The sequence below is a fragment of the Oncorhynchus kisutch genome, linkage group LG4, assembly GCF_002021735.2.
Source record: "Oncorhynchus kisutch isolate 150728-3 linkage group LG4, Okis_V2, whole genome shotgun sequence".
In the NCBI taxonomy this organism is placed as follows: Eukaryota; Metazoa; Chordata; class Actinopteri; order Salmoniformes; family Salmonidae; genus Oncorhynchus; species Oncorhynchus kisutch.
The window spans coordinates 31,096,471-31,110,722 of record NC_034177.2 but is presented as its reverse complement, the minus strand read 5'-3'; the positions used below and the strand labels follow the sequence as shown (position 1 = coordinate 31,110,722).

General features: G+C 44.4%; 1 protein-coding gene across 1 annotated transcript in view; it reads right to left on the bottom strand.

The window, feature by feature from the left end:
- Nucleotides 1–353: 353 nt before the first annotated feature.
- The window catches only part of LOC109889373 (FERM domain-containing protein 5), a 119,264-nt gene continuing 105,365 nt past the window's right edge, over nt 354–14,252 (bottom strand). The window contains exons 8-14 of the mRNA XM_031822790.1: nt 13,955–14,043; nt 13,194–13,257; nt 12,853–12,935; nt 10,083–10,157; nt 8,971–9,039; nt 8,731–8,837; nt 354–5,370 (exon numbers count right to left, since the gene is read on the bottom strand). Of these exons, the coding sequence (XP_031678650.1) occupies nt 4,787–5,370; nt 8,731–8,837; nt 8,971–9,039; nt 10,083–10,157; nt 12,853–12,935; nt 13,194–13,257; nt 13,955–14,043 (1,071 nt within the window). The 3' untranslated portion in view covers nt 354–4,786. The remainder of the gene's footprint in view (nt 5,371–8,730; nt 8,838–8,970; nt 9,040–10,082; nt 10,158–12,852; nt 12,936–13,193; nt 13,258–13,954; nt 14,044–14,252) is intronic.

The following is a 14,252-nucleotide window of genomic DNA, read 5'->3' as shown; positions in this document are numbered from 1 at the left end:
TTTCTTAGTTTTATCCTTTCAGCTGTGAAGGTTTCCACTTTTAATAAAGGCTCCTGAAAATATGATTTCTAAATGTGATATTGCTCACCTGCTTTCACCTGAACAAAGCTCATTTGAGAGATTGTGTTGATTTTTTGTTGTCTTGAACACCTACTTTGAATACTGTACTTACTGCCATTTACCCCAAAAACATGCAATATGAAGAGGTTTCCTTTAGACGTCAGTATAGTCTGAACTTTCAGAAAATCTATCAGAGACATACTGTTTTAATGGAAAGATTATACAAAAATGTGGACATTTTAATTGCCTTGATGGGAATGTGCAGTGAAAAGCCATAAACCACAAGAATCCACTTTACATTTTTATCCAATGTTTATTTCAAGTTTGAGTAGTTTAATGGCACCAGTTACAAGGGACTATCAGAGAGAAACAATATTTTATACTGTGTTGTACAGAAGGTTTCCTACAGTACAAACATGGGTTCGGAATGGATGAGACTGAACAAGGACTGGATTTGGCACATACATTTGTATATATTTGTATATTCATATATTACGTAAATAAACAGCAACCTTCAGTCCTGACTTGGAAAGATGCAGAATACATAAGACATGCCGACAGACACTGGTATGCATATACACTTATTTACATGTATATGCATGGCTGTGTGAGCGTCTATTTGCTTGGGAGCTGGTGAAGGGGTAGAAGCATATTACAAGGTGACAATAGTATGACTGATTTTATTAACTCCCTCAGCTGCTCTGTCTGTCCTCTACTTGTTAAGTAGTATTACTGTGAGAGTAAAGGGGACCTTCAGGAAAAGACCACTCAATGCCATTTACCTTGTATGCAGTCAAACTAGCATATTCTTTTTCAAGCTGTCCTTTTTGCTTGGCTACTGTTTACTCTTCATGTCACTGGCAAACAGCCATCATATGTAGAATATCTTGCACCTCCTTTTATTAGAAAAATAGCCAGTAAAAGTGATCTATTAGCCTGTGGTTCCCAGTTCAGACTTTATGGGTATGGCCAGTATATTGACTTTTGAAATGAATTTAGCTAATCTAACTGATGTTCAATAACTAATGTAGTTTGTCCTATAGAACTTAACTGCAGAATGATTGCCAACATACTGCATGTAAACCATAGCAGATGTCCAAAGATAACATCAGAACAATTCCATACTGTTTAACACACTACCAGCAAGAGTCTGAAACACCTACCAGACAAACAAGTACTACAGCCAGTTCCCAATAGAGATCAGTCAAGTAAAATCATTTAAACATGACATCTCCAGACTAAAGGTACTGTATAGTTTCAAGGTTTTTCAAAGGCAACATACCTGTACAGACAGATACAGGTGGAGACAACTACAGAACTTTCCCCCAGACACACAGATGACTCACGCTGCCATAAGTGCTGACCATAAACATGACATGGGATCAGTAACCACCACCCTATATTAACACAACATCTACAGCATGAGACGTCAAAGCTACACAGCAAGATGTGCTTTCCCTTTGAGTCTGTGAAATGAAAGGGTCGTCCATACATTATGAGGAGGATGCACTGAATATATGTCTACGTCCATTCACTCATATGCCCCTTTTGTAAAATGCAGAGCTGTTGGGTACTAAAGATTCCAGGCACAGGGAAAGACACCTCAGTCACACTGAAAACTCTGCAGGCTAACATCCCAACAAGAGCACTAACAATGAAAGAAACACTATCAAATGTGGTAAATACTAAGAATAATGATAACTATATTTGTCTTCACATTATTACTGTTTTTATTTAAAAAGAAGGAAAAGGAGCGTACCATGAGCACTTGTTGGTTTTTGTAGATACAGCGACAGTAGACAGATTTTTGACACTGCAAAAACCAACAGCACAATGTCCAGTGTAAGACTTCTGTTTACATTTCTATGTCCATTTGCTCTTACAGTTTGACTGATTATTGCTCATTGAATGATGCTGCCTTAATTGGTGCATGCTTGGAAAGACCATTGAAGCTACATAATGCTAATGCATACGAACGTAGACCATCAATTGACATCTCCTTCCTTTTTGCTCTTCCAGTTCCCTGACCTTTAAGAAGTAACACTAACATACTCTGCCTACTGTCCTGTTGACCTTTACAGTATTTAGCTTTAGGCAAGTAATAAATAGGAAATATGAATGCATAAAACAATGAAACAGTACCGTTATCTTGCATATCGGATCTACACTCCCCATCCAGGTACAGACAAAGTCGTCCTTCATCCTTGTATCTGTTGTTCATTGGAAGTGCATGCATGGTATACGAGCATAGAGAGCATGCATATTTCACTCAGGAATTTCTGCCTTTATACGGTATATAACAGTTGCTGCACCAGATTTGCTACTAAGGGCTGCTTTTACCACCCCTGTGCCATAAACATGGATATTTATCACCACAGATGTCTGGGCTCCACCCGGTTGATTGAGGGTTAAGAACTGAAATGGCTATGAATACAGTAGACACCCATCCATAGCACTACAGTATGCTGTAGTGTCTTCATTGCTGGGTCTACCTCAACTAGGAGGGTGCTGTTGGGAGACAGACTACACTTAGGGCCAGGGGCTACAGTGCTCTGGTTACATGGGCCCAGACTGGGTTCCCCAGGGAAGAGCAGGCAGCAGCACCGCTGGGGGATCAGAGCATGGATCAGCTGTGTGGAGGTCATGGTGTTAAATAACAGGCCAAAACAGGCATGGCTGTACTGCCAATTGAATCACAGGCACCAAGTGCTCACATATGCATTCCCCTTTCACTATACTTGTACCGGCCACTTTCATGTGAGGCTGGTCACTCACCAGTTCCTCATTGCTCACCTCTTCTGACGTCCTATGTACCTCTTTCTCACTCAATCTCTTTCTTTCCAAACTCTCTTACTTATCACTCTCTTTTATTCTCCCTTTTCAAAAATAAGACCATATTTTTCTCAGTCAACACTTCACATTATCATCTTGAAGTTTGTCACATACAGACACACAAACGCACTCACACCTGCACCAGGTACAGTAGAGGGGGTAGACAAAAACACAAAAACAGATTTTACCCAGAATCCAGCAGCCATGACAGCAAAATTATTGCTCCTTTGAGCTATGAGGCAGAAAAGTCTGCACAGTCACCTCTCAAACTTTGGAAAACTATTGACTATCTGCATTTGTTGTGACGTTTACAGGCGTGTCTTTGGACTGACTATGCTTTTTCTGTTGGTATTGTAGTCCCGTCTACTTTCCAAAATATGTATTGTTCCTCCACCATCTGTTGTGCCTTCCTGGCCCATAGTGGGCATTGGAAATAGTTGTATTGCCTTCTAAAAAGTGTGCATACAGTGACTGATGCTTCATTGCTGGTGGAGTGAGAGAGGTGTGATCTGTGGGGAGTCAGTGGATCTGGATAAAATACCTGTTTCTGAGTTAAACCCCCCTTCCAATATGTCCATAAATGCTAGACCTCACTTGAAACACAGCGCTAAAAAAATGTATAATTTAATCTTCAATAACAAAATAACATTTCAGTTCTGTTAAAATATACATGGAAAAACTGTCAATATATTAGGAAACAAACAACTTTGTACAAAAAGTACATCAGTGTCATTCTTATGCTAACAATTAATTATAGTGTGATATACACAAACTTAAGAGCAAGGTTGATATGTAACTAAAATAAACTATACATTTTTTATACAAAGAAATCATTAAATTTCATCAGATCTTAACATAATAAAGAAATGTAGACACAACTAAATTAAGAAATATGACAAAACAAATGCAGTCATTCAAAAGTACTGAAGTATTTAACCATAAGAGTATTGCACATCTACCTAGACTGGTCCTATTGGTGCTAGTGAGTGTTTCTATGAGGTTGATCATCAACACTTCTAACTACTGACACAATGGGGTCACAAAACACCATGGTTACTGGTTTATTTAACTGTATCCTTTATAAAACTTCACAGTTTCTACTTTAAACACATACAGTAGTTGCATTTCCACTAAATTATAACTTTAAAACAATCTGCCAAATTCAAAATGGTCTTCATGTCATCTACTTTTTTCTTCATAAAAGGCATTTGGTAATCATCCTGACTTACTCAATTTCAATCACTTGCACTTTGACAGACAGACACAATGCACATTGCTCTAATTTCCCTCACACAAGGTGTTCTGATCAATGGCCACCCAGTGAAAACCATTAAAGATGTATTGATTGGGATGGATGTTTTCAAACCTGTATCTAGCTCACTTCGTTCTGAACCATTTCAATGACTTAGTGGCTTTCCTGATATCCTTGCATCACATTCCTCCCATATGCAAATGTTTTATGTTCCAAACAATAAATAGTAAATGAAGGCAACTTTCATTCGTTGCAACAAAATGTCTACTTCCTAAAACGTAACGTTCTAAAATACTTCAGTTCTTTGATTTCAGTTTAATATTTTTTTGTTTATATTTTTTGAAAAAATAAAATACCTGAAATGACCTGAAAATAAAAAAAAATGCAAAAATGTCTTCTGGCTTTGTAAAAAAGAAACTAACGTAAAGGGAAAAAAGGGGGAGTAACTCAAAATGGAGGGAGAGAGAGAGAAACTCCTGGCACAGTGATTCCAGGAGTGGTCCGAGGTGTATGTCAGCGGGAGTATCATGAGAGAAGCTGGGTTCATGGTTGGGACGGGGCTGCCCTCCATCTCTCCGGAGCCTTAATCGTCTTCTCAAACCCCCGAATGGGCTTACGCACTCTACGGCCTCATGTTCTCTCTCATTTGTTAATGAGCAAACTGCCCGCCCAGCGGAGCTTGCAGGCAAACCACCGCCTGAGGGGACAAAAGTATTCGTAATGGAACTGCTCAAATTCGGGGGTCTGGCGGATATCACGTAAAAATGCAACGTCAAGGTCGGATTCGGTGAGGACGATGAGGAGGAGGAGCAAGACAAAGAGGAGTCCAATGGTCACAAGGAGCAAACGGAGGACACTTAAAACAAACTTATTCACCTGTTCCACTTCGCTGAGCGACGAGGCCCCCCCTGCACCCTCTACCGCCGCTCTACTGTCTGTCAAGTCGCCTGCCTCCCCCACAGAGGGGGTGCCCGCCTCCGACTCCTTCTCCTCCTCGATGCTGCAGGGAGCTCCATTGACCTGGCGTGCCACGGCCAACTCCAGGCTGTGCTCTGCCACGGGGGTGGGCAGCACACTGTCAGAGGGGCTGTAGGCCTCGTCAGAGATCACTGCCGAGCCCTCGCTGGCGTTCGTGGCCAGGCTGCGGGAGCGCGGCATGAAGGAGTCCCCATGGGACACAGAGCGCACAGGCGTAGAGTGGGCACTGTCACGCAACGACTCCAGACCTGTCAGGGCAGGGGGGCGGGCGAGGAGGGTGAGGGAAGAGAGGGAGGGAGAGAGAGAAACAGAAACACTCTCAGGAGAAATAAAAACATACCAGTACAGTTGGCTACAGACCCCAGCTATCCACACACTATGCATACACTACAGATCACTGACATGAGATGTATCTAGAGACTATCTAGTGTTCACACGGGTACAGCAGGTATAGAGGAGTTCATAAATGGGGTGTAAAGAGGTCTGTTAATGGCAGGAGACACTCAGGCTCCAGTCAGATCAGTCTGCGAAGGGAAACCTGATCATAGATCCCCAGAGTGAGAGGGGGTTTCCAGTACACACAACACTGCAGTCCTAATGTCTAATAAGAGATAGCTTCAATCCTGTGAGAGCATATCAGTGTGTTTATACAGTAACATAATGCAATCTGTTTGCTTTAATGGTGGATCATATGAACATGAGTCTGGACTGGATCATTGATCTAGATGAAGGTCTGATGAGTGGGCAATGTCCAGTGACATACAGATAGCTCAACAAACACATGCTCCATTCTATTTAGCAGCTCGTTCATTAGTCCCACAGCCCTCTGAGCCCTCCCAGGTCTAAACCTTGAAGGTCACGGTGGGTGTGCGTTTTATCTTTCAGTCAGAAGCTAATATAGGCCTATGTACTGTATATGGACTCTTGATGGGCCTTCAAGTCAAAGTACAGGACGATAATAACACACACTAAGTATTGCTCATTTCAACCTACTAACAGGGAGTTATAATTACCTCAAAATGTGAAGTAAACAGGCCAATGCTTGATGGGCCTTCAAGTCAAAGTACAGGACGATAATAACGGGGAGAATATCATAATACACAAGATAGTTATACATATAAATATTTCAAGTAATGTCCCATGTCAATTGAATTCCCTTTGCTCTCATTTTCAACTGTCATGATTTTGTAAATAGCTACTGACACAGTATTGGTCTCTGGTGTAGCCTACAGGGAGCTTTTGGATGCATTAAAGGTTGTTAGCTCATTGGTGATCACATGCTTACCTTGTAAAAAAGCAAAAGCAGCATTTTTGAATATAACTAAAGGACATGCAAACAAAAGTATCTAGATATTCTCTTCATAAGAGCTGAAGGATAGACGTCACTGCGGGTGAGAAAGAGTTGAGCTTGTACTGACTGTTCCATTCCTCAGACAGCCACCGCAATATTACACCTTCATAGAGGCAGAGGGATTAACATATCTCCTGAAGATCATGTCAATGCTCATATGTGTGCTTTTCATCCACAGGCAAAAAAAAATCCTTGTGAAGGAATTAGAAAATCGAGACGAAGCCAGCTCTGTTAAACCATGCTGACTGCTGAGATTCTGTCAAGGCAAAAGCAGGATGCTTCTGAAGTAGGTGGCAGTGAGAGGCCATCTTTACTCATTGGTAATCTCCTTCAGTACATCCTAGGATATGCTTGGTTGCAGGGCAGATTGCCAAATGCAACCTACAAACAATTGACTGCAACAATATATTTTGCCAAGGACATCAAAATCCTTGAAAGGCCAAGATATAATTCGAAATATATTGAATTCAAAATCAAATCATAACTTCACAAATCAACAACAAACCAGGATCAGCTCATTAGTTTGTACCTCAACCATCACAACCAGAATAATGAGACACATAAACTCAAGACTTCGTCGAAACCAACAAAAAGGATAAATTAACCAACATCTCAAAGAAAAATAGACCAAAAGACACTCCATTCACAAAGGACCACCAAGGACCATATGATTTAGAGGATCCGCCATCAACAGCATCAAATGCATGGTGCCATTTCCATTCGGTCAACATTGATGTGGTGGGAGTGATTTAACACAGAGAGAGCTGGTAACTGTGTAACACACACTCCAGGATGGTGCTGATGAGGTTACCTGTAGGGGTGCTGGACTGGGGCCGGCTGTCAGGCAGAGGGGTGCCAGGCAGGATGGGGGGAGGCAGAGGGGAGAGGCTGTCAGGCTCCTGCCCAGTCAGGGAAGGGTAGAGGGGCAGGACGCCCAGGGCCTTTCCCAGCATCCGGGGTCCCAGGCTCAGCACGCGCACCTTCACATCTCGGTAGCAGTGGTTGATCATCCGCAGGTGGACGTTCACCCGGGTGGTGATGCGGATCAGACACTTTACCATGGTGGCGTCTTCTAGAGCTCAAAGCATGTGTGTCTTTGTACAGTCCCGGTGGTCCCTGTCCCAGAGCCCTGGTGGTCTCGCTATGTGTGTTAGACCGATGGCTGCTGTCTTGGCTGGCAGTATGAGGGCTAGCGAGAGCCACTGTCCTGCTCTAGCAGTGTTCAAACGGCCAGCGCTGGCCCTGTTCAGGCCCCACCCAGGGCAGTGACATACATGGAGAGAAAGGCCCTGGCTATTTTCAGCAGAGGTATTAATACAACTGTAAGACAGCCAGTCAGCACAGGCAGGGGGTTATGGGTGATGGGTGAGCACTTCTCATATCTCTCTGAGACATGCAGCATCAGACCCTCTCACTCATTGCAGCAGCCTAGAGTCAGACCTGCGTATAGCCAGGTGTACATACTGGGAGGCAGGCAGGGACTCAGCTGTGACAAGGACAGGTACCAGTGACCTTCAGTCATGCTGCTCCTGTTCACCCAAGCCCATGCTGCAGTGATAGCCTGCAAGGTTAGCCTCAGGGACAGAGGCAGGTCAGATCACTGTGTGCGAGAGGAGGAGCAGGCCCACCTGCAGGCTCAGAGCCCAGGCCCCAGGGCAGATGGACTGACTGATGGCTGCACCAACTGCCTTTGTACTGGCACGGTACCCCTCACTCTCACACACACGCCCAGCGCTGAGAGCTGGCACTGTACCCCTCACTCTCACACACACGCCCAGCGCTGAGAGCTGGCACTGTACCCCTCACTCTCACACACACGCCCAGCGCTGAGAGCTGGCACTGAAATAGAGCAGCCTGAGTGACACACACACATGCGACTTAGCCCTCCACTCCCACAAGCTGGGACATGATCAAGCTCAGGTTACAGTGTGTGTATATGCGTGTGTGTTCTGGGGAGGGGGATAACAAGCTCCCAAATAGGAGCAAGAACCTGATCCATTTAAAGCTCTTTGGATTTAACACCCTCCCCTCTATTATTGCTCCATTGAATTATCCACAGATGACTTTTAAAACCACAGATCCAAACTAATGCGTTGCGACACATTCCCACAACTCTCCAGTCTACCCTACGTGTTCATTTTGCTACAGAAAACTGACAGAGCTGTGTCCCTACTGTCCACATTCCTGAGGGGAGTGTTATTGTGTGCCAGGTTTGACTGAGGGGACTAGTGTGTCAAGGGACAGGTCAAACTCTTACCCTCCATGATGGATATGTGGACAGCTCTCCGGCGGGTGCGTGGAACACTGGTGAGGCGCGGGCCATGAGTTATGGACGGACAGCTTCTACTGGGAACCAGGCCAGCCCTGTGGAGACACACAACATGCACATGTCCACACAAACACACATATGGAGGCACACATGCACACACACCCCATATTTGTAATCTGAGATGATAAAGCGCCCACATTGACATCTAGTGGATAGCATGGATATTACCTGTGTATTTCTGGAGGCTCTCGTTTGATTTTGGCACTCTGCTCCATCACTTCTTTCGCTACTCGTCCACTACAATAGAGCACAATAATTGAGCTCAGACACACACACACACACACACACACACACACACACACACACACACACACACACACACACACACACACACACACACACACACACACACACACACACACACACACACACATACACACACACACACACATACACACACACACACACACACAAACACGACCCCAGACTCCCTGGTGCCACACAGTACACTGACAGCAGTTCAGTGAGAAGCATCAGTACAGTACATGGGAACTGAGATTAGATTAACCTGGTGAACCCACTCTCTTACCCAATCACTGTCTCAAGACAATACTGCAATATCAAAAAGATAACCAAAGGTTGAAACACAAACTCAACCGTTCATCATAACACACTGGACTCACCTGTAATCATTTGAAACCATTTGAACATTTAGATTTGTAGTTCATATTGTGGTGAAACACAATAACTATAAAACAGGTGAAACACAATAAGTCTAAAACAGGTGAAACACAATAACTATAAAACAGGTGAAACACAATAACTATAAAACAGGTGAAACACAATAAGTCTAAAACAGGTGAAACACAATAAGTCTAAAACAGGTGAAACACAATAAGTCTAAAACAGGTGAAACACAATAACTATAAAACAGGTGAAACACAATAACTATAAAACAGGTGAAACACAATAAGTCTAAAACAGGTGAAACACAATAAGTCTAAAACAGGTGAAACACAATAAGTCTAAAACAGGTGAAACACAATAACTATAAAACAGGTGAAACACAATAACTATAAAACAGGTGAAACACAATAAGTCTAAAACCTTTAAAAGGTTTCACATGCCCAGTTATTTTTCCCGCCCCTTGCCCTTTGGTGTTCACAGATATGAAAAGAATGAAATGGAACCTGCAACTAAAACACTGTCCCGTCTGTGTCCTCTAGCCTACTGTGTGAGGTGTCAGGCTCAGGTTATGGTCCCCTCCTAAGGGACAAGCTCTACAGCACAGCTGTGGGCTCTCTGCTGTGCCCTCTATTCACTGTCATAATTGGCTATACCTGTAGCGGAAACGACTCCCCTTGAAGAACAGGTTGCTGCTGGACACTGTCCGCACCTGACTCGACTTCTCCAGCCTGATGAAGGGGCAAAAGAAGGGAAGAGGAAAGAAAGGAAAAGGAAAGAAAGGAATGAGGGGTGAACTTTGGGAGCTGTTAAATACTTTTTACTCTTTACATTGTAAGGAGTCTGTGGACTGATCCTATTCTCCCTCCTACAGCCTATTCTCACTTTGCTGTTCTCACTTTTAGTACATACAATGGGCTTCTTTATTTCCAGCCTTCTTATATGATATCTGGTTCTCTAAGCCCAGGTTGGACTGGAAACCAACACCCTGACTGTCATGTATTATGGTCTAGTGCCTAAATGTGTGTATGTGTGGTGTGTGCCTGATGTGCATGTGTCTGTTTCTGTGGGATGTAGCCCTCATAGACAGATGGCTTTCATTACAGCAGTATGAAACTCTGTGCCAATGAGCCAGGCGTCCCTGAAAATCCACCAGTCCCCACTGAGATCTACAGCCCTATAGCCGGAAATCTCATCATACTAATTCCATTTCGCTGGGTGCTGTGAGCTGCCCTACGTTTGCCCTTTCCTCCCCCTTTCTCTCTTCTCCCTCCCCTTCCCCTGTGTCCTTATATCACCTGAGCACTCTCTCAGCTCACACGCTCCTTAGTATCATTCCCTGTCACCCTGATCCATTATTACAACACTCTCTCAGCCCACATGCTCCTTAGCATCATTCCCTGTCACCCTCATCCATTACAACACTCTCTCAGCCCACACGCTCCTTAGCATCATTCCCTGTCACCCTCATCCATTATTACAACACTCTCTCAGCCCACAAGCTCCTTAGCATCATTTCCTGTCACACTCATCCATTACAACACTCTCTCAGCCCACACGCTCCTTAGCATCATTCCCTGTCACACTCATCCATTACAACACTCTCTCAGCCCACACGCTCCTTAGTATCATTCCGTCACCCTCATCCATTATTACAACACTCTCTCAGCCCACATGCTCCTTAGCATCATTCCCTGTCACCCTCATCCATTACAACACTCTCTCAGCCCACACGCTCCTTAGCATCATTCCCTGTCACCCTCATCCATTATTACAACACTCTCTCAGCCCACACGCTCCTTAGCATCATTCCCTGTCACCCTCATCCATTATTACAACACTCTCTCAGCCCACACGCTCCTTAGCATCATTCCCTGTCACCCTCATCCATTATTACAACACTCTCTCAGCCCACACGCTCCTTAGCATCATTCCCTGTCACCCTCATCCATTACAACACTCTCTCAGCCCACACGCTCCTTAGCATCATTCCCTGTCACCCTCATCCATTATTACAACACTCTCTCAGCCCACACACTCCTTAGCATCATTCCCTGTCACCCTCATCCATTATTACAACACTCTCTCAGCCCACACGCTCCTTAGCACCATTCCCTGTCACCCTCATCCATTACAACACTCTCTCAGCCCACACGCTCCTTAGCATCATTCCCTGTCACCCTCATCCATTACAACACTCTCAGCCCACACGCTCCTTATCATCATTCCCTGTCACCCTCATCCATTACAACACTCTCTCAGCCCACACGCTCCTTAGCATCATTCCCTGTCACCCTCATCCATTATTACGACACTCTCTCAGCCCACACGCTCCTTAGCATCATTCCCTGTCACCCTCATCCATTACAACACTCTCTCAGCCCACACGCTCCTTAGCATCATTCCCTGTCACCCTCATCCATTACAACACTCTCAGCCCACACGCTCCTTATCATCATTCCCTGTCACCCTCATCCATTACAACACTCTCTCAGCCCACACGCTCCTTAGCATCATTCCCTGTCACCCTCATCCATTATTACGACACTCTCTCAGCCCACACGCTCCTTAGCATCATTCCCTGTCACCCTCATCCATTATTACAACACTCTCTCAGCCCACACGCTCCTTAGCATCATTCCCTGTCACCCTCATCCATTACAACACTCTCTCAGCCCACACGCTCCTTAGCATCATTCCCTGTCACCCTTATCCATTACAACACTCTCTCAGCCCACACGCTCCTTAGCATCATTCCCTGTCACCCTCATCCATTACAACACTCTCTCAGCCCACACGCTCCTTAGCATCATTCCCTGTCACCCTCATCCATTACAACACTCTCTCAGCCCACACGCTCCTTAGCATCATTCCCTGTCACCCTCATCCATTACAACACTCGCTCAGCCCACACGCTCCTTTAGCATCGTTCCCTGTCACCCTCATCCATTACAACACTCTCTCAGCCCACACGCTCCTCAGCATCATTCCCTGTCACCCTCATCCATTACAACACTCTCTCAGCCCACACGCTCCTTAGCATCATTCCCTGTCACCCTCATCCATTACAACACTCTCTCAGCCCACACGCTCCTTAGCATCGTTCCCTGTCACCCTCATCTATTACAACACTCTCTCCAGTCATTGTGTTGATGTGCTGCAGGGGGTGGGGGTATTTTAACTCCTCCCAGAGGTGGTGGGTAGAGGACATACAATCAGTCATGGCTGAGACGGAAGGAGTACTCATTTCTCTGGAGGAGCACTGGGGTGTTCACTGCCTCACTCCAGTGCACACTCACTCACAATAGGTCACCGTTGCCACGCGTCTCATCCCCTCTCTGAGAAGGAGACTTCAGGGTGAGAGGAGAGCCCCCTTTCGACCACTCTCACAGATACACTGGAGTACAGAGGAAGAACAACACTTACTTGTAGAAGGCTTGGTTCTCCACTCCACATTTCCACAGGTGCTTGCAGGCCTCTGGTGTTGGTGCAAAGTATGTCAAGATGATCTTTTTGTCCTGCACATTAGAAATAAATGTGCAGGAAAATAAAACAAACTGACAGTTTATCTCAGAGTTTCAAGAGTCAAGAGTCATTACTGTAACTGCCGCTGTTGATGGAACACACTGGTCTGTGGTAATGACTAGATCATGGTGTCTCCAAGCCCTGTTGTCAGAGTATAATGGCCATAAAACAGTAACAGTATGTTGCTGCGCTGCTCTCTCTGCTTGACTCCCCCAACACACAACAATAATTCATGCTCTCACCTCCTTCTGATTTGCATATATATGGAATATCTTTCCCTCGAACTTCAGTTTAGTCACCTCATTCCTGCCCACAAGGAAAGGGGATAGTTACACACACATCCGGCTGCACTGAGAAGCTCTTTACAATGTCCTCACAACCACTAACAGATCACACAAAAAGCTCCATGTTTGTCTGACAGAACACATTTCTGATAATTTCCCAGGCAAACTGGCTACATGGGATGGGTAAAACCAACAAAGCAGCCATAAATATTGTAACATGTTGTAACATTCACATCGTCTACTTGGCCAGAATTAGTAAGTATTACAGACATACGGTACTGAATTAGGCAGTGGGATTTCTATATCTAACCCATATTGAACTATTACAGTACCCAATATAGTGGGTTACTGGCTTAAAGAGAGGAGCTGTATGGAATAGAATTCAGCATTGATCCATATGTCTTTGAAGATTCTTATAGCCACTGCTGCATGCATGAACATTTCTGCGTTGTGGTTGAAAACATGTTTTTCTCTGAAGCATCCAATCTGTAAACAAGTTGATTTTGAACAGACAGGCTGTGGAATCATATGCCCAGAATGGTAGCGACTAGCTAAGATAATGAGACTCCTTCCTGTAAGTCCTGTATGCATTCTGGCCCTCTGGTCAGGAGGAGAGAGACAGATGGACACACTCTGTTGATTGTGACAGTATAACAAGATAGGGTATTTTGGTTTAGGGTATTTTGGTTTAGGGTTAGAGGAGAAATCTTTCAACTCACCACTTGAGGAAATGAACCCTCTTATTTCCCTGAAGCACGACAAATCCAAACGGGGTGAAGGCAAGAAAGGCTGGATTTCCAGATACATCCTGTCAGAAACAGAATAAAGTGTTTTACATAATGGCACCATACATACATACTCAATATACCTGTATCAAATACACACAAACACACTGAATATACTACATAACTGTATATGCTGCTATTTGTTTAAGAAAGTTGTTATCCGTTCTAACAAGAGAGACATCAAAGCTCAAGTAGAGGGAAAAAAGTGAATGAAAATGTCTTAAACTGAAGC